General features: G+C 48.8%; 1 protein-coding gene across 1 annotated transcript in view; it reads left to right on the forward strand.

Annotated features, from left to right (window-relative positions):
* Positions 1-5,635: 5,635 nt before the first annotated feature.
* LOC103351035 (nidogen-1) overlaps positions 5,636-19,175 on the forward strand; it is a 59,623-nt gene continuing 46,083 nt past the window's right edge. The window contains exons 1-5 of the mRNA XM_089311253.1: positions 5,636-6,620; positions 11,860-12,159; positions 12,324-12,450; positions 16,567-16,818; positions 18,795-18,995. Of these exons, the coding sequence (XP_089167379.1) occupies positions 6,417-6,620; positions 11,860-12,159; positions 12,324-12,450; positions 16,567-16,818; positions 18,795-18,995 (1,084 nt within the window). The 5' untranslated portion in view covers positions 5,636-6,416. The remainder of the gene's footprint in view (positions 6,621-11,859; positions 12,160-12,323; positions 12,451-16,566; positions 16,819-18,794; positions 18,996-19,175) is intronic.

Here is a 19,175-nt window from a genome sequence, read left to right on the forward strand (position 1 = left end):
AATGAGAAAAAAAACAGTGATTGGAAGTAAAATTAGGTAATGTGCAGATGCTTTAAAACCCTAACAACATGAAAGATAGTGTCTTTGTTGTTAGTAATAGTAGTAATAATTCTGGAGTTGAGGGAAACATTACCAAGTAAGTTTGCCCCCTGAAAAAGACAAGCAGGAAATTCTGGCAAATACCATCTTAATTGAGTGATCCAAGTTAACTTCCCCAATATTGTGACAAAGTGAAATCACGGGCTTCCTGATGGGGCGCACTGAGGAGGACTTCCTGCCAGACTGCATCATCTTCAACTAATCCCGAGAAGACAGTCAGCCAAACACCCACTGAGAGACACTCTACAAAATAATCGGCCCATTCTTGCAACAAGTGTCCATGACGTGAAAGAGAAAGAAAGCCTGAGGAGTGAGTCTGGGTTACAGAAGATTGAAGAGACACACAACCATATGGAGCGCATGATCTGGGGTTGGATCCAGGCTCACGTACAAAAACTGTTATTACAAAGAGAATTATTGGGATAACTGGTAAAATTTGAATATGGATTGTATACCTAGAGAAGCAAAATGAGGCAATCCATACAATGGGATATTTTTCAGCCTTATAAAAGGGGAATTCTGACACAAGCTGCAACATGGATGAACCTCAAGAACATTCCATCAATGAAACAAGCTGGGCGCTAAAAGAGCCGGTGACTGAGGGAAGGACGAACGGGGAGTTGTTAGTGAATGGGGACTGAATTCTTGTTTTGGCAGAAGTGTGTTAGAGATGGGTGGTGCTGATGGGTGGCCCACAAGATGAATGTACTTAATGCCACTGTATGTACCCTAAGAAATGGTAAATATTATGCATGTGCATTTTACTACAATAAAAAATATTTAATGACCAAAAAAAGAAAAAAAAATTGGCAGTCATCACAATAATAACTGATTTTTGGCAAGATCATTAAAGGGGCTTAAAATTAGGGCGCCAATGTTTAACGAAGAACAGGCTATTTACATAGTCTCAAGTTATCTCCCCCCAATTAAGTTATTAATTATGAAAGAAAACACAGCAAGTTTAAAGTGGAGAAATCTAGGAAATGTGGCTGTACTGAGGAATTAAAATTAATGCCAGCAGTAGGATTTGCTGACATCATGTGCTTCCTGACATGTGCCACCAAAAAGGACACAGCATCACTTCCGTGGGACTGCTGCCAAACTGTGTGCTAAACTCTGACCTAATTGTAAAGGAAACATTGGACAAACCCAAATGGAGTGACAGCCTACAAAATAACCGGTCTGTCCTCTTAAAACACACTGCTGTCATGGAAGATAAAGAATGACTGAGGAACTCTTCTAAATCAAAGAAGACTAAAACCACATGAAAACTGAATGCATGTTTATTTTGCTGTTGAAGGATATTTGGTGAGTTCTGGGTAAGATCTGTAAATTAGATCATTGTATTCTATCAGTATTAATTTTCCTTATTGTATTTCTGCTGTGTAAGAGTTTTTAAGATGCATACACTAAAGTATTCAGAGGGGAAGGAATTTTATGTTTGCAACTCACCCTCAAGTGGCCTAGACAACATATGTATATTGGTATGTATTTATCTATGTTTGTGTGTGTGCATGTGTGGAGAAAGAGATATTAAGCAGATATGGTAATATTGTTAACACTTGGGAAAAACTGGATGAAGCATGTATGGAAACTTTTTGTATTATTCTTGAAACTTTTGTGTAAGTCTCAAAATTACTGAATCAAGATTAAAAAATAAGACAGCAAAAAAGGCAAGTGGAACTCGGAAGTTTATGGTGAAGGTTTGCTGATAATGAACTGGGAAAATTCCAGAGGAAACAGGATGTAGAAACAGAAAGATTAAACTTCATCCTGAAACCTGGGCATCTTCCAAAGCAAACACACGAACAAAGTTAACTGTGCTTCCCCAAAGTACCTTTCATTCACATCTCCTTTGAAAAATGCAATAAATTGAGCACCAAATCCTGCTTGATTATCACTGTTTGTCAGGGTATGGCTATTCAATTTATGTCTCCTATATTTGAGGTCAGAACTGAGCTTAGGTTTGAGTCATGAGTTAGGTGAATTCTCCTAGAATTGAAACACTGACACCTTTACCTCCACGTAGCATCTGGAAAACACAAGAAGCTTCCAGGACCACATGTGGTCAGCTGCTAACCCTCACGGAACACTGAATTCTTCAAAGACATAACTGATGAGCTGTTTTCCTACTCAGTTGCCTGAGTTTTAGTCTGAATAACCAGGTAATCCTGTAGACATAGCCTGTGGCTTGAAAGTTACAATCTTGCCTCTTCAGGATGACAGCAAAGAATACAAATCTCAAAAGAGCAGCGTTTTACTTAAAAAAAAAAAAAACATGGAAATAAGTTTCAGTTGCTACTGCAGATACCAAAGGATTATTAAAGTATTGTTGAGTTATTAGGTGGGTGACCCTTATAAAAAGGCATGCAGCATTGGGCTAAACCGAATTTAGAAAAACAAACAGAATACATCTTTATCCCAAAGAGCTTATATTTGGAAAACAATGCAGGAAAAAACTGGAGAAAAAGATCAAGTTATTAAACATGCTTAGAAAATGTCTAGAGCACAGTATGAAGTATTCTGTGAGGAAGACGATGAATACACACTATTTGGAACTATGAATTCTAAAGGAGTGACAGGGACACAACCCACACTGCCCTTGCAGTAGACAACAGCCTCACTGTCATGCCCCTTTAGGACCGGGTGGCATGCAGTGAGGACAGGGCTATAAGTAGTAACTGACAGGGAATTTGCAGTATACACAAGGCTTATGCAGACCAGATGGTACTGACGTAAAAGGGAACATACACAGACAAAAATAGAGCATGGACGTTCTACGTAAACAATGGAGCAAATATCTCTTACAGGTGGGGACAGATGGGGAAACTGGTCCTTTCATAGAAAGGCAGGATGGGGTGGCAGAAAGAACTTAAGCTTTGGTGTCAGCTAAATTGGGATTCAAATCCTAGCTTTTTTTTTTTTTTTTGGACAGGTAGAGTTATAGACAGTGAGTGAGAGAGAGAAGAGAGACAGAGAGAAAGGTCTTCCTTCCATTGGTTCACTCCCCAAATGGCCACTGCAGCCAGAGCTATGCTGATCTGAAGCGAGGAGCCAGGTGCTACCTCCTGGTATCCCATGTGAGTGCAGGAGCCCAAGAACTTGGGCCATCCTCCACTGCACTCCTGGGCCACAGCAGAGAGCTGGACTGGAATAAGAGCAACCAGGACTAGAACCCAGAGCCCATATGGATGCTGGTGCCACAAGCCAAGGATTAACCAAGTGAGCCACAGCTCCGGCAAATCCTAGTTCTTCTACTACCTGTGTGAACCTGGTCAAGTTACCTAAACTCTGCAGCCCTCATTTCCCCGATCTACTAGGTGGCCACTAGCCTGTGCTCCTGTTGTTGGTATTAAGTTCAGTGCTCCTGCAAGCATCTAGCAGAAGCAAACACACAGCAAGTGGACTCTTGCTGCCCTTCATCAATCTACCAAAGCATGGCATTGTGTTGCTGTCTTGTTGTCTTCCCTAGGAGACTGTAAGCTTCTCACAAAAGCAATTGTGCCTAATGGCCTCAATCTTTCAAAGATCTAAGCAGTGTCTGACTCTGGTAGATTGTCAGGAAGTAGGAACATACTACTGTACATTCAGATCATGAAGGCTTAATAGTCACTTCGTGCCAGCTCTATGCTAGGAGCAGGTCATGAATCACCTTAGCTAATCCTCCCAACAATCCTTTGCTTGTCAGCATGAACAATCTGTACACATGATGAGATTATTGAGGCTTAGAAACTGGCCCCCATGTAGACAACCAGCAAACGGGGAGTCTGCCCTCAGCCAGGCCAGACTCCAGGGCTTTGCTGAGCTGGCAAAGCAGAGAACTGCTCTCTTGCATTTGCCAGGAAAATTCCATGGACCAATAGGAGCTTCAGCAGCTGTCTGAGTACCAAAAAGGGAGAGAATGTGTGAGAGGGGCGAGAGCATGCAGGCACAGACAACACAGCTTCAGAGACAGCTCTGATGTGGCACAGAGGGTGGGGTGCAGGTTTTGAACAAGGGGAGTCAGACCGGTGGGCACGAAAGGGCCAGCTCAGCTCAGGTCTCCCACATCCACCAGGCGCAGGGGAGCCGTGGGGCCGCATTGAGTGCAGGTGAACCCAGAGAAGACACTCCATATAGAGCTGTCAGGACGGGCTGCGGCCAGGCGCAGACAGGGATGGGGTAGCAGCCAGGGCTGCTCCAGATGGCGTGGGTTACAGTGAGGATTTGCTTCTGGGCAGGGGAGGGGACTCTGGAGTGTTGCAGTGCCTGGAGGGGGCAGCAAGAAAAGCCATCCCCTTGACAACAGACTGCAGGCAGCAGTAGTCACTCCCCCCGCCCCCCAGGCAGAGTTAAACAGTAAGAGAGAGAGAGTTATAGACAGTGAGAGAGAGACAGAGAGAAAGGTCTTCCTTCCATTGGGTCACTCCTCCAATGGCCGCCATGGCCGGTGCTGTGCCCATCCGAAGCCAGGAGCCAGGTACTTCCTCCCTGTCTACCATGTGGGTGCAGGGACCCAAGCACTTGGGCCATCTTCCACTACCCTCCAGGGCCACAGCTGAGAGCTGGACTGGAAGAGGAGAAACCGACACAGAATCCGGCGCCCCAACCGGGACTAGAACCCCGGGGTGCTGGCGCAGCAGGGGAGGATTAGCCAAGTGAGCCACAGCTCCACCAGCATTAGTCACTTTTTAACAAGAAGGGGAAAAACTTAACGTAGTGGTTGAAAGTGGTGTCCCTGTTACATGTGGGCTACATTAAGGCTCCCAGCCGTGCAACCTTAGCAAAATGATTAAACCTTTCTGGGTCTCTGTGCCTCTGTACCCAGGGGTGGTGTCTGCAGCCTGGCCTTATTGAAATGTTTTCTCTGATGGCTAAGGCATCTATAAGAAAGAGGAAAGGTATTAGGAGTAGATCAAAAACCGCATGCTCAAGTAGTTCATTGGCTTTTTCCTCATGTTTTCAGCTGGTGCCAGACTCAGGTCCACAGAATGCTCTACAGAATTTGCTGTTTACTGGGAGAATGATTACAAAGTAGGTTCCAGGTCTTTAATTGTAGCTGCTGACAGCAACATGGTTGTCCTGTTAACAGGTCTAACATCAGACACGTGTCCCATGCCAGCTGTCCCAGTGCCTCTTCCTGGCCATCCAAGGCAGCTTTGCCTTTTCGTCCTCCACGCACAAAACCTGGAGCCCAATTTTAACCTCAGTTGTTCTCCTAGCACAGGTCTGGCTCCTTCTTCCATCCCAATGCCTCTCTGACTCGTTCCTTTTCCACTTCCACCTCCTTCTTTCTCGTCCGTGCCCCTCCCACCCCTCACGGGTCTCTACAGACCTACACCTGTTTCTGCTTTCAACTTTGTGCCAAATGAATGATCAACCGATATTTAGGATACCACTTAAACCGCTTATCTCCCTTCCTGGAGACTTTTCAATAGCTCTTTTTCTGAGTGCTAGGGCGAGGTTGGATTCCTCCATTTGTCATTCCAGGCTTTCCTTGCACAATCCTTCCCCGGATTCTTTGCTGGGGGCGGTGCCTTGAACCCACCGCGTTTTCGCGATCCTTCTCCCCCTCCTGCTGGAAGGCCTGCTGTGCGTCCCACCACCAGTTTCCCTGACCTGCTGACTTTTCCCACTTGGGATCCCCACCCAGGCCAGCACGGAACTATCTAATGCACCCGTGACTTTGTCTCAAAGGGTGGGACCCTGCTTTATGTTTTGTTTTGGTTTTCTTTACTTGAACCTCCCCAACAGAGAGCCGAGGCTCAGACACCCAAAAACTGTTGAACGGATGGATGGATGTGGGAAGGAACACGCTCCTGGCTGAGCCTCTTCTTCCCTCATTCGCAGCGCCCTAACCGGGTTTTGAATGTAGGCAAGCGAGCCCGACCCCCAGCGCCGCCGACGGACCTGCGGTGGGCTCGGTTCCCGAATCCAGAGCACGTCCTCGTCGCCCGCTCTGGCCCGAGGACAGCGCTGCAGAGTCCCGCGCTTCGCTCCCTCTCCGGGAGGCGCCGCTCTGTGGGAACCGGGTGGGCTGCGGCGTCGCGCGCTCCGACGCCCACTCCCCCATCCCCGCCCTGGCCGGGGCTGCGGGGACTTGGGGGTCGCCCCTCGCCCTCCCCCTTGTGGCCATTGGGCCGCCCCGCGTTGCGCGGGTGCGCGGGGCGGGGCGGGGCCCTCCCCATCTCCCCTCGGCTCCCCTCCCCTATTTCCCGGGGTGGGGACGTCGGGAGGCGGAGGCGTGGAGGGGCTGCGGCGGGGCGTCCGGTTACATATGGGTCTTCCGCACCCGGCGGCCGCAGAGCGCTGAGTTTGCGGGCTCGCAGCTGGGCAGCATGCAGGCTGCGTGGATGCGGGCGCTGCTGCTGCAGCTGCTGCTGGCGGGGCCTGGGGGCTGCCTGAGCCGCCAGGAGCTCTTCCCGTTCGGGCCGGGGCAGGGGGACCTGGAGCTGGAGGACGGGGACGACCTCGTCTCCCCGGCCCTGGAGCTGAGCGGGGCGCTCCACTTCTACGACAGATCCGATATCGACTCGGTCTACGTGAGTGCGACCCGGGGCGGGCGGTGTGGGGTAGCTGGAGGGAGGCCGCGGGGGGCAGGTCGGCGTCGGAAGGAAGGCGGGGCTCGCCGGGGGCGCCCGCGGAGCTGGACGGACGTGGGCGTAGCGGGCGCGACCGCGGACCGCTGGCAGCCCGCGCACAGGGCGCGGCGCTGGGTTTCCGCGCCCGCAAGGCTCCTGCCGAGGTCTCCGCAGCGCGCGGCCGGTGTCATCGAGGGGCTCGCCCTCCGGGTCTGCTGGGCCCCGGGCGCGCCCTGCCCTGACTCTGGTTCCCGGGCGCCCAGGACCCCGGGCGGAGTTTCCTGCCCTGCAACTGTGGGCTGCATCGCCACCGGGAGGTCGGTCTCCGCCTCGCCTTTGTCCCGCGCATTTGGGGCCAGGACCCGGCCCAGCTCGAGTGGGACCGGTGCAGGCGGTCCGTAGAAGGGCTGGAGTTGGGGACCCCTGCGGTTCCAGGCCAGAACGGGCCGCGTGTGTGCTTGTGTATGGACTCGCGGATATGTCTTGGCAGTTTTTCTGTTCTCCAGTTGGTCTGGACCCGGAGTCCAGAGTTTAGGGCACCCTAGGATTCCCAGTTCCTGTGGCTGAGCCTGTCACTGTGGCGGGGGCGTGGCCAGATGTGTGAGGAGGGGGTCAGGTTACCTTTAGCTCTCTGGAGCCTTGGTAGACCTGGTCGACCTGGAGGCGCTGTCACTTTGGTGGAATCTTTCACTACTGCTGGTCCCCCTGCAGCCACCATGTTGCTTTGTTATAAGGTCTATGTACATTCCAGCAGGTGGGGGGGGAGGGTGTCCTCACTGCCAGAGAGAAGGCTGTGCTCTCGGCCGGCCTGGCAGGCAACTCTTGAACAGGATTCACTGGAGCCCTCCACTTAGCACCCACAAAGAAGAGCCCTGGCCCCCCTTTGGACAGCCTGATGAAGCCTGAAGACCCTCTTTCACCTTAATGCTTTTGAATGTACAAAATAAAATCCACAAGATTGCCAAGGAAACCCAATCAAAATATTAAATGGTTCAGGCTTTGGCTTAGCAGTTAAAAGGTATTAGTTAGGACACCCATGTCCCATATGGGAGTGCCTGGAGTCAGTCCAGCTGGGTTCCTGACTCAGTCCTTCTGCTATGGCAGACCCTGGGTGGCAGCTGTGGTGGCTCAAGGAATTGTGTTCCTGCATTGAGTTCCTAGCTCCTGGCAGTGGTTGCTAACATTTGGAGAGTGAACCAGCTGATCGGAGTCTCTCTGTGTCTTAAAAAAAAAACAAACAACCAACAACACATATTTATAGAGTGCTAGGTATGCTTCCTATCCACCACATTGAGTAACAGGGTGTAGCAGTGGGTCCAGCAGTGGATCCTATAACTGTTGACCTTTGAAGATCATGAGGACTGAGCAATTCAGAAACCACTGCAGCAAGTGTAGTGTGGTACTGAAATACCTGTGAGTTGTGTTAGCAACAAAACCAAGACTTGCTGCTGGATTGGTTTGTTGCCTACATCCATAACCGAAGGAAATGCTAAATGGTGAGTATTAAAACATTAAATTTCTGGGGCTGCTACTGCGACATAGCTGGTAAAGCCAATGCCATTATCCCCTTTGGTCCTGGTTTGAGTCCTGGCTGCTCCAATTTGGATCCACCTCCCTGTTAATGGCCTGGGAAAAGCAGTGGAAGATGGCCCAAGTACTTGGGCCCCTACTGTTACTGGTGAATGGCAGGGTTCTTGTCTTCAGGCAAGAAAAAATTTAGGTGTGAGACAGAGTAGTGGAAAGTAAAGTAAAGTTTATTAGGGAAAAGGACATCTGTAAGAAGGGATGGCCACCTCTCCAGACAGGACCTGGGAGAGAGTGCCCAGTTGCTTGGACTGGGGGGAGGAGCAAGGTTACATGGTTGAGTGGAGAGATTACACCTGGGCAGTTAGGTGGGCGACTCAGCAAAGAGGCAGAAGGCTGAAAGAGCAGTCCAGTTGAGGCTGGGGGTTTTTAAGGAGATGGGTCTTGCTTCCCCACCTCTGCTCCCCTTGGAACAAAGGGCTTTTTGTATGTAAATAGAAAAACTTCTGAGTTTTCTCCCTGAAGTTATCAGACAGGGGGAAGTCTGGCTGGTGCTGGGCCCCTTTAGAGGAAGGGCAGGGAGGGCTTTTGAAGTGCAGATACTGGGCTGCACTGGAAGGTTATCAGGCAGAAGGGGTGGGGACCCCCACCTGGCAGGTTATCAGGTAGGAGGGGGCAGGGGAGGATGCCAACACTGGGCTGCCCCTGAAACTTTGAGATGCAGATGCATATGCTGGACATAGACGTCTTCTCTTTAGGCCTTTATGTCACACAGACATATAAGCTCATATCTGACTTCCTACCTAACACCTGCCACTTACTTGGGAGACCCAAATGAAGCTTCTTGTTTCCTTCTGGCTCAGCCCTGGCCCTTGTGGCCACTTGGGGAGTCGACCAGCAGATGGAAGATCTCTCCCTTTGTTGCTGAAAATCTAACTCTGATTTTCAAATAAAATAAATCTTTAACAAAAAATCCTTTTAGCATCTGGTTAACAGATCCATGAAATTCTTTTCTTGAACCACTATGGAGATCTTTGGACCCTTTGTTAAGATCAGTGGGTCACTGGATAAGGACTCCCCTGGGTGGAGATGTGCCCTAAGGTGAGGTAGTTTTCTGTTTGTTTTTGTTTGTGCTGGAAGCCATCTTCAAAGAAGGCTAACAATTGAGGGCTGCACTCCCGAGGGGGTGAAGGGCCATCTGCTGACAGCTCAGTGTCCACCCCTACCTGTAGCTGTGTAGATGCTGTTTTGAGCTGATGGAAACCCTCACATGACTCAGAAGGCACATTGCTAGGGAGTATGGGTAAGCACTGGGTGGTCTGTGCAGTCCAGCTGTTGGGAGAATGAAAGGCACACCCAGCAAGAAAGAAAAGTTACTCGTGGAGTAGACCTGCCTGTGTCTGGTATTTAATCCTCAAAACACCCCCTCCCATCTCTTTTCAGATAAATTCTCTCCATCCCACTATGGGATGCACAGGTGTGTACCACCAGTTAAATGCCAAAGCTTGGAGTTCAACCCCAGTCTGTGTCTGACTCCTAGCTCTTTCAAGCACCCAGGCTAACATGTGGTAATAGACATGCGGAGTTGTTGGTAGGCAGAGTAGTGAGAGAAGACTTCACAGAGATAACACGTAAGACTTCACAGGCAGGTCCCTTTGAGTAGGCACAGAGGAAAAGGACAGACCATTGCAGGTGGAAAGAACCTCAGGAACAAATGCCCGAGGGTGGGAATAGGCATGGCATGTGCTGGGAAAGTGAGGAATCTGATCTGACAAGTGGAGAGTCACTGTTTTAGATCCTTGTGTTTCCAGGCTGCAGCCTTTTAAAGGACAGTATTGGGCACCATTTGCCAAATTGCTCCCATTTCATTGGGACATAGTTTTTCTCGTACTTCACAGATTCTCTAAGTATAAGGATCATTGGGTTGAAATTTTGTGTTGTCAATGGATTGCACAGTAACAAGAAAGGGGATGCATGTCAAGCGTCACTCATTAGCACAAACTCGAAGCAGGCCCAGGGTCCCCTCTGCTGTGGGGCTGTTTGCCACCATTCCTCAGTGGCTCATTTTCCCAAAGAAGTGTGGGTTTTCGCTGAGTAAGAGTAATAGCACCTTTTAGTAGGCAGTTATTACTGATTTCCAGAAGACTGTCCAAGTATGAAGAGAGCCAACTTTGGGGTCAAGCTCCCTGGGTTCAAAGCCCAGTGTCACTGCATTTACTAAGTGAGTTTGGGCAGATCGGCTGATTAACCTAATTCACCCTATCAGAAAAATAGGTATCTTGGCAGTCCCTAGTCCCCTAGGGTAATTCTGAGGATTAAATCTATTTTTAAAAAATATTTATTCATTTATGTGAAGGGCAGAATTAGAGGGGCAGAGGCAAGGGGAGAGAGAGAGAGAGAGGTCTTCCCTCTGTCTATTATTCAAATGGCTGCAATGGCCAGAGCTTGGCCAATCCAAAACCAGGAGCCAGGAGCCTCTTCTGGGCCTGCCATGAGGGTGCAGGGGTCCAAACACTTGGGACATCCTCCACTGCTTTGCCAGGCCATAGCAGAGAGCTGGATCGGAAGTGGAGCAGCCTGGACTCTAAAAAAACCCATATGGGATGCTGCCACTGCAGGCACCGGCCTCACCCACAACACCAAAGCACCAGCCCTGAGGATTAAATCTTAGTAAGACATCTGGAACATGGTAAATAGTTAATGAACATTAACTATTATTCTAACATATTAAACTATCCAAAATAATTAGTAAGACTATAGTGCCCCATTCATATTTATTTATTTTTAGATTTATCTTTTTATTTGAAGGGCAGGGACAGAGAGAGCGAGAACGGGAGAGAGACAGAGACAGACAGAGACAGTGACAGTGACAGCCAGAGAGGTCTTCCATCCTCTGGTTCATTCCCCAAATTTGCAATGGCCAGCCTGAAGCTAGGAGCCTGGACGCCATCCAGGTCTCCCATGTGGGTGCAGGGGCCCAAGTACCTGGGCCATCCTCTGCTGCTTTTCTTGGCTCATTATCAAAGAGTTGGATTGGAAGTGGAGTAGCAGGGAATTTAAGGGGCACCCATATGAGACCCCAGATCACAGATGGATGCTTCACCAGCTGAGCCACAGCGCCAGCCCAGATTTATTTCTTGATGCTTTGTTTTATCATCATCCTTGTTAGCCCTTTTCCTCATCTGGATTGTGGGTTCCTTGAAGGCAAGAACTGGATCCTACCTGTTTTTGTGCCCTAAGCACTTAACACAGTCCTGGTATGGAGTTACAATTTATTCCACTTAGAGAGTAAATGAATTCAGGCTGTTAGACTGACTTATGTTTCAATAATGCATGCAGTAAATGAAGCACTCTTGTTCCCATCTTCTTACTTGAGGTTAGGAGGGCGCACGCGAGGAAACCTGAGAGGTGAATCCCAAGACACTCACTTGAGGTCCAGCGACTGGCATGTGGCAGAGTCAGGCTGCCCTGCAGGTCTTGCCCGTGCTCCTTCAACCAGCCCCCCTTGCATAGAAAACAAAAGCTGGATTTGCAACGTAGGCTCTTGCTGTTCTCTGATTCTACTGTATTTCCCATATTGCGGGCATCTGTGGCAGCACCCTGCAAGTGGGTGCTCGGTCTGTCTGGGGAAGAAGTCCTTTCTGCCTTGCTTCTAACCATACTTGGTTTTGTACAGGTCACCACAAATGGCATCATTGCCATGAGCGAACCCCTGGCCAAGGAATCCCATCCCGGGCTCTTCCCACCAGGCTTTGGTGTGGTCACACCTTTCCTGGTGGACTTGGACACGACCGATGGCCTCAGGAAGGTTTATTATCGAGAAGACTTATCTCCCTCCATCATGCAGCTGGCAGCAGAATGTGTCCAGAGAGGGTTCCCAGAGGTCTCGTTCCAACCCAGCAGCGTGGTGGTTGTCACTTGGGAATCTGTGGCTGCTTACCAAGGGCCTAACCAGGACCCTATCCAAGAAGGCAAGGTAAGCACCTGCCCAGGTACGAGCTCCAGTCATCTGACACATTGTGCTCTTTGTTCTTTTGGTTTGAAGTATCCTTATGCACCTTATGCCTGTGTTATTGATAAACATGAGACCCAAAGCAGAATCTAGCAGGCTGGCTATCGCAGGTCTAAAACTTCTAAAAGCTTTTTAGCAAGGCTGTAGAAATCTGCTTCAGTGATGATCAGACAGAGTGCAGGGACTATGCTACCGGCTTCTGCTGCAGCTGTGTTGCTGGCTACACAGGGAATGGCAAGCAGTGTGTTGCAGAAGGTAATTTTCTTGTGTATGTTCGATCTGTAGACGTGGAGCCATTGATGTAGAGAGAGACAGAGATGTTCCATCCTCTGGTTCCCATCCCAGAAGGCTGTGGGTCAGGTGTATACCAGTCTCCCCTTGTGTTTCTCTTTCCTTGGGCCCCTGAAATTGGAGGATGGATGTGGTAGACCATACCAGACCTGTTGTGAGGCTAACTCTAAGATGGATTCGGCTGGACGCTGACATTAGTTTTAAACTCTGCCCTCAAAAGGACCACATCCTAGGTGGGCTTTGGCCTAGTGGTTAAGATGCTCCTGGGTATACCTGCCTCCCATCTCGGAGGGCCTGGGTTCAAGTCCTGCCACTACTTCTGATTCCAGCTTCCTGCTAATATAAACCCCAGGGAGACAACAGGTGATGTCTCAAGTACTTGGGTTCCTGCCACCCACATGGGAGACCCAGATGGTGTTCCCAACTCCATCCTCAGCCTGCAGCATTTGAAGCAGCAAGGCATTAGATAGAAGGTAACTCTGTCTCTCACTCTCTCCCCTTCACCATCTCTCTCTCTCCCCATCTCCCTATCTCCTCTCTCCCTCTCTCTCCTCCTCTCTCTCTTTTCCTCTCTCCCTTCTCTCCCTACTCTCCCCTCTCCTCCTCTCTCCCTCTTCCTCTCTCCCTCTTCCTCTCTGTCTCCCTCCCCCTCTCCCTCCCTCCACTTCCCTCCCCCATCCACTCTTCGCCCTTTCCTCCTCCCCCCTCTCCTCCCTCTCCCTCCTTTTCCTCCCTCTCCCCCTCTTCCTCCCTTCCCCCTCTCCTCGCTTTCCCCCCTTCCCCTTCTCCCCCTCCCTCTCCCTCCTCCTCCTCCCTCCCCCTCTCCCCCTCCTCCCACTTCCCCCCTCCTCCTCTCCCTCTGTCCCTCCCCTCCCCTCTGCTTCTGCCTTTCAAATAAAAAAAGATAATTGTGAAACACCAGATTTCATGTTCTCAGCAGGTCAGAAGAATCCTTTCTGTACAAGTATCCAGGGCCTTGGTTACAGCTTCCTGTGGGAGGTCAGAACCACATACCAGAAGAAAAAACAAATGAAAAACCCCAAACCCCACTATATTGGACATTTGCCCCTTCATATGCAGAAAAGATGTCTGATGCATCACAAGTCACTTTTCCTGTGTGTTTAATGGGGGAACTTCCATTGCTTTGCAAAATGTAACTGAATAAAACTCCATTGGAGGAATGTTTCCTGATTTTGAGATTTCCCCTACCAGAGCTATAGTTAAGTCGTTATCATTTTAATTTGCTAAAAACAAAAACTTGTTTCCTTCTAGGTTACAATCAGATAAAGTGAGTATTTTTTAATACTTCCTTTTGTAATGAAAAAAAAATTTAGCATGCTTCTCATATCTGGGGGGATGTTTTCAACATGTTTAAAGTGTTTTCTGTTCCAAACCACATCACCCAGGGGAACAGTGTGCCTTTGCATCTTTGTTTGAGGCTTGGCTTTCTCTACTTCTCCCACCCTGTGCAAACCTTCCAGTATCCACAGCGAAATCTTCTTCTCAAGGAGCAAACTATTACCTCTTTGCACGCCAAATAAAAGAGCTCAAAAGCTGAATAGTTTGTGTTTGGTGGTTACCTCAGATGCAATAAACTGTTCAACCACATATTTGGCATTGTATCTATACCCTTTAATTGTTCTGTGGTTTAAATATTTGTTGGATTCTTGATATTTAAAATTTTTTTTCCTAGTTCAAGGTTTGGTGGAAAATTTTTGTTTGGTTTCCCGAACTTGGTGTTCCTGTTTGTTTCTGCAATGGTTCCCAGGATGCATATTTGTGCTATTAACTTGCTAACTTCACAGCATTCCCAAGTGTAATGACACAATGTGCACACAAGGTCTCTGGGTTGAATGTATCCTGGCCTGTCAGCAGCCCCATAAACAGGGCTAAGTTTCTAGAAGATGGCAAAAGGTCAGCAAGACCCGAGTGACCCTCAGGTACAAGCGATCTGTCTAGGGTTATTCAATAAAATTTTCCAAGAACTTACTAAGTGAGGGAGACTTCCAAGAATAAGTGAGGTAGCTGGGTATGAAAATTATGCTGCTAGCATATTTGTAATCTAGGAAGATAAATAAGATACATGATCATCAACAGAATTAAATTCTACAGCAAACCTAAACAATCCAAGGTAACCTTTGTTTTACTGCTTTCTTTGCCTTTCGCTTTTTTGAGATGTAATTCACTTACCTTAATTTTTTAAAAAAAATTTATTTGAGAGACAAACAGAGAGAAAGAACCATACATTTACACAAAATGCCCACAATGCCCACAATGGTTAGGGCTGAGCCAGACTGAAGCCAAGAGCTGGGAACTTAATCCAAGTCTCCCCCGTGGGTGGCAGGAACCCAATTGCTTGAACCATCACAGCTTTATCAGGAAGCAGTAGTCAAGAGCCAGAGTCAGACTCCGATATGGGAGGTGGCATCTTGACCAGTGTCGTGACTTTTTGAAGTATACAGTTAGGTGGGTTTTGATATATTCATCAGGTTATGTAACTACCACCTCTGAATCTCGATCATTTCATTTCATCACCCCAAAGGAAGCATTGTGCTCATTCGCAGTCACTCTTCATTCTCTCAAATTCCCCAGCCCCTTCCAACTTCTCATCTACTCTCTGGCACTACCTCTTTTCCTGTTCTAGACATTTCATGTAAATGGAATCCTGCCACATGTAATCTTGTGCATCTGGTTTCTTTCACTTGGCATATTGTTTTCAGAATTCATCCATGTTTTAGCATGTGTCAGTATTTCATTCTTTCTTCTAATGGAATAATTTCCCTATGGGTGGATATTCCATATTTTTTTATCCATTCATCAGTTGATGAGTACTTGGGTTAATTCCCTTTTGAGATATTATGAATAATGCTGCTAAGAGCATACGTGTACAAGTTTTTGTGTGGCTTTATGTGTTCCATTCTCTTGGGTGTATTCCTTGGAATTAGAATGGCTGGGTCATACAACAAGAGCAGCTTAATTTCTCTAGGTCTTATTTTCTCCTGATTAGACAATAATCAGTATATTAAATTATAAGTAAACATTATAGAGATGCATGTGACAGAAAAGGACCATTCACCGTATTGCCTTGTGTTATTGCAGTAAGCAGTTTTCCCCAGGTACCTGCCAACATTATGAGTGTAATTTTTAAGCATGAATCCTATATAGATATGCTATGTGTCAGTTTATTGAGAAAGCTTTTTAAAAGTCTTTATTTATTTATTTTCACTTTATTTGAAAGGAAGAGAGAAACAGATCTTTGATCTGCTGTTTTACTCCCTGCAAGACAACAGCAGCTGGGTGGGGACCACATGAGAGCCAGAAACCCAGAACTGCCTCCAGGTCTCCCACGGGCACGGACCCAAGCTCTCAAGCTATCATCACCGCCTGCAGGGGTGCACATTAGCAGGAAGCTGGATCAGAAGCAGGGTAGCCGGGGCCCGAACAGGCACTCCAGTATGGGATGCAGGTCTCAAACGGTGGCTTAGCCTGCTGCACCACAACATGCCTGGTCCTTAAGAAAGCTTTTAGAGTTGCCATACTAGGTCTGGTTACATCGTTCCCAGCTGTCTAAGCAGAACAGTCAGTGACAGAGGCCTGCCTGTGGCCTGTGATGTCCTCCCAGTCTGTCCTGGCTTGCACAAGACATGGTTTTGGGACTCAGCCCATCAATCCCAGCCCTGGAGGGAGAGCTTTGTAGAGCACAAGGTGTGTCTGTCATGATCAGGGCCATCCAGTCAGCCCTGCTGTTGAACAAGATGCGTGCTTCTGTCCCCTTTACCCTTAACAGTGACCGATTCCACAGTCACTTGCATCCTAGATCCCTGGTGACGTGCTCTACTCCTCACTTCTCGCATGGCCCTGAAGTTCCAGTAGAGCCAGCTTTCGTGCCGTCTGTTACCAGGCACGTGGAAGAGTAGGAGTGCTGGGCTTTCCAAGGCTCGTGGCACACGGATCACGAGAACTCTCAGGAAGCACAGCTACTCCGGCTTGGCTCTCTCTCTCCATGTGTGGGTCCAGGTCCTACCAGACGTGTCACACTTCTTTGAAAGTGATCGCTGCCTGCTTTCGTTTGTGCCTCAGGCTCCCCTCAGCGAGTCAACGGGAAGGTGAAAGGGAGGATCTTCGTGGGGACCAGCCAGGTGCCCGTGGTCTTTGAGAACACCGACCTGCACTCTTACGTGGTGATGAACCACGGGCGCTCCTACACAGCCATCAGCACCATTCCCGAGACCGTGGGGTACTCTCTGCTCCCTCTGGCCCCCATCGGAGGCATCATTGGATGGATGTTTGCCGTGGAGCAGGACGGATTCAAGAATGGGTTCAGCATCACTGGTAATTTATATCCAACATTAAAATCACACTGGGGGAGGGGAGGGGCCTGAGAATAAAAGGAAGCAATCGCTTGTCTGCAAATGAATTACCGGTGGATCCTTATTGTCTAGAGAGACAGAATGGAAATATGAGCAGGTACAATTCACACTGATGTGTCATTGACATACACAAACAGGCTGCCTGAAATCGTGTTTTGGATCATGGTGTGATTTCACAGTTGAGATTTAGAAGAATCCAGCAAATCAAATCACTTCAGCTCATTCTCCCTCACAGCCCAGCGCGTAGGGCTTACAGCTCCCTCATTCCCTTTATGGAGCCCGCCTCCTGTTCTAAACACCTCTGAGATGGACACATGGCATCCTCAGCACCTGCTCAGGGAAGGGAACTAGAGTCTTAGGGACTTGGCATTGCCCGGGAGTTTCTTAGGGACGGTGCCCTGTCAAGGAAAACTCAGTCTTCCAGAGACATGTGGGCAGGTCCCATGGGGGGCATTCCCTTGGCTGTGCCTGGGCCAGGCCCCTTGTACTCGCTGGGGCCATTCCTGGGAACAGCTGGAGTGGAGGAGCCTGCATCTTGCATCTGTGAATACATATTTGAAAGAGGCCGAATCTGCCTGTAGGAATCACTCATTTAGGGCCTCATGTTTTCTCTCCCTATTCCTCGGGTGTGTGTGTTCTGAGTGTTATAGCCCTATCCGCACTCTCAGGTGAGCAGGATGCTCTTTCGTTGCTGCAGGCCCACTCACAGCCCAGCTTCTTCCCTGCAGGGCTTTGCACACTGCTGTTGCCTTGACTGTGGCCTAACTTCTCTTGGTGACGCTTGGTGACGCTTGGTGACGTGTGTCAGCTTCAGCAGGTCCCAGGGAGAGGAAGCCTTCACACAGGCCCTGCAGCAGCAAATCTTGGTGAATGACGCTGATCCTTCTAAATTCCCCCAGGACCTGCGGTCCCAGCTGGCTGTCTGCATGGGACTTGGGTGACTCTAAGCAGGGCCAGACAGTAAATATTTTAAGCTTTTTCTAAATATTTTAGGCCACATGATCTCTGTTACAACCACTCAACCCTGTCCTAGTACAGAGAAAGTCACCATAGATCCTATTTAAATGAAGAAATGTGGCTGTGTTCTGATAAAACTTTATTAATGAACACTGACATTTAAATTTTGTAGGATTTTTAATGTCACAAAACAAAATAATTCTTTGAAATTTTTTTTAAACTGGAAAATAAAGGACTCTTTAAATTGAGAGGGAATACTGAAACAGGCAGTTGGCCAGGATTAGCCCTGGGACCATAGTTTGCCAGCCCCTGCTGTAAAGGGAGTATACCATTGTGGGAGAGAGAAGATGGAAAGGTGGTGGAGGGGGGATATTTGTATTTTTTCTTGTGTGTCTGTGACTGCTGTGTCATCCAGACCGAGGGAAGTTCCTGAACCCACAAAACACATGGGATCCTATGGTGGTTTCTGGAAATGGTGTTGGTTTGCCCTGAGCAACTTGTCCATTCTGACCAGGACTTACCTATTTCGATAATTATCACTGCACTGTATCTGTGGAGCACTCCACGCACATTTGAGCATACTTTGTCTCTAATTTCCACAAGATAGATTGTGTCCCTTTTTAATCACCAGCAAACAGAGGCTCAGAGGGGTTCAGCAATTTATTCAAGATCACTCAGCCAGGATCTAGCAAAGCTCCAGTCCAGCCTGGGTCCCCTGCTGTTTCCCACATGACCCCTGAGCCCCCATCTCAGATGCTGGTTTGTGGCTGGGAAGCAGTTCCTCTCCTCTGTGCCTGGCTCAGTTGGGCTGCGTGGATGTCCTCAGTGTCAGCAACCCCGTGATCCATTGGCCAAACTGAAGCCTCCTCCAAGGAGGTCCCTGCATATTCCTGTCTTGGCAGCACCACCCTGTGAGCTGAGGGCCGGAAGGAGGGCGTGCTCACGCCACAGCCGAGTGACAGGGCCGATCTTGTTTTCCAGGGGGCGAGTTCACGCGCCGGGCGGCGGTGACCTTCGTGGGGTACCCAGGCAAGCTGGTCATTAAGCAGCAGTTCAGCGGCATCGACGAGCATGGACACCTGACCATCGACACAGAGCTGGAGGGCCGCGTGCCACAGATCCCATTCGGCTCCTCCGTGCACATTGAGCCCTACACTGAGCTCTACCACTACTCCAGCTCAGGTGAGCCCCAGGGCCACCCTCAGGGAGCAGCACTGCAGCCTCATAGGGCTGGAGCACTCTCCAGGGTTTGTAGAGGGAAATGCACTGGACCTCACCGAGTTGCAATCATTTGCCCCCTAATTATAGACATAGCAGACGCTTGTTGTAGAGAACTTAGTGTGAAAAAGAAAGTAAGTGTAA

The sequence above is a fragment of the Oryctolagus cuniculus genome, chromosome 13, assembly GCF_051225735.1.
Source record: "Oryctolagus cuniculus isolate XC-2025 breed Fujian yellow rabbit chromosome 13, ASM5122573v1, whole genome shotgun sequence".
In the NCBI taxonomy this organism is placed as follows: domain Eukaryota; kingdom Metazoa; phylum Chordata; class Mammalia; order Lagomorpha; family Leporidae; genus Oryctolagus; species Oryctolagus cuniculus.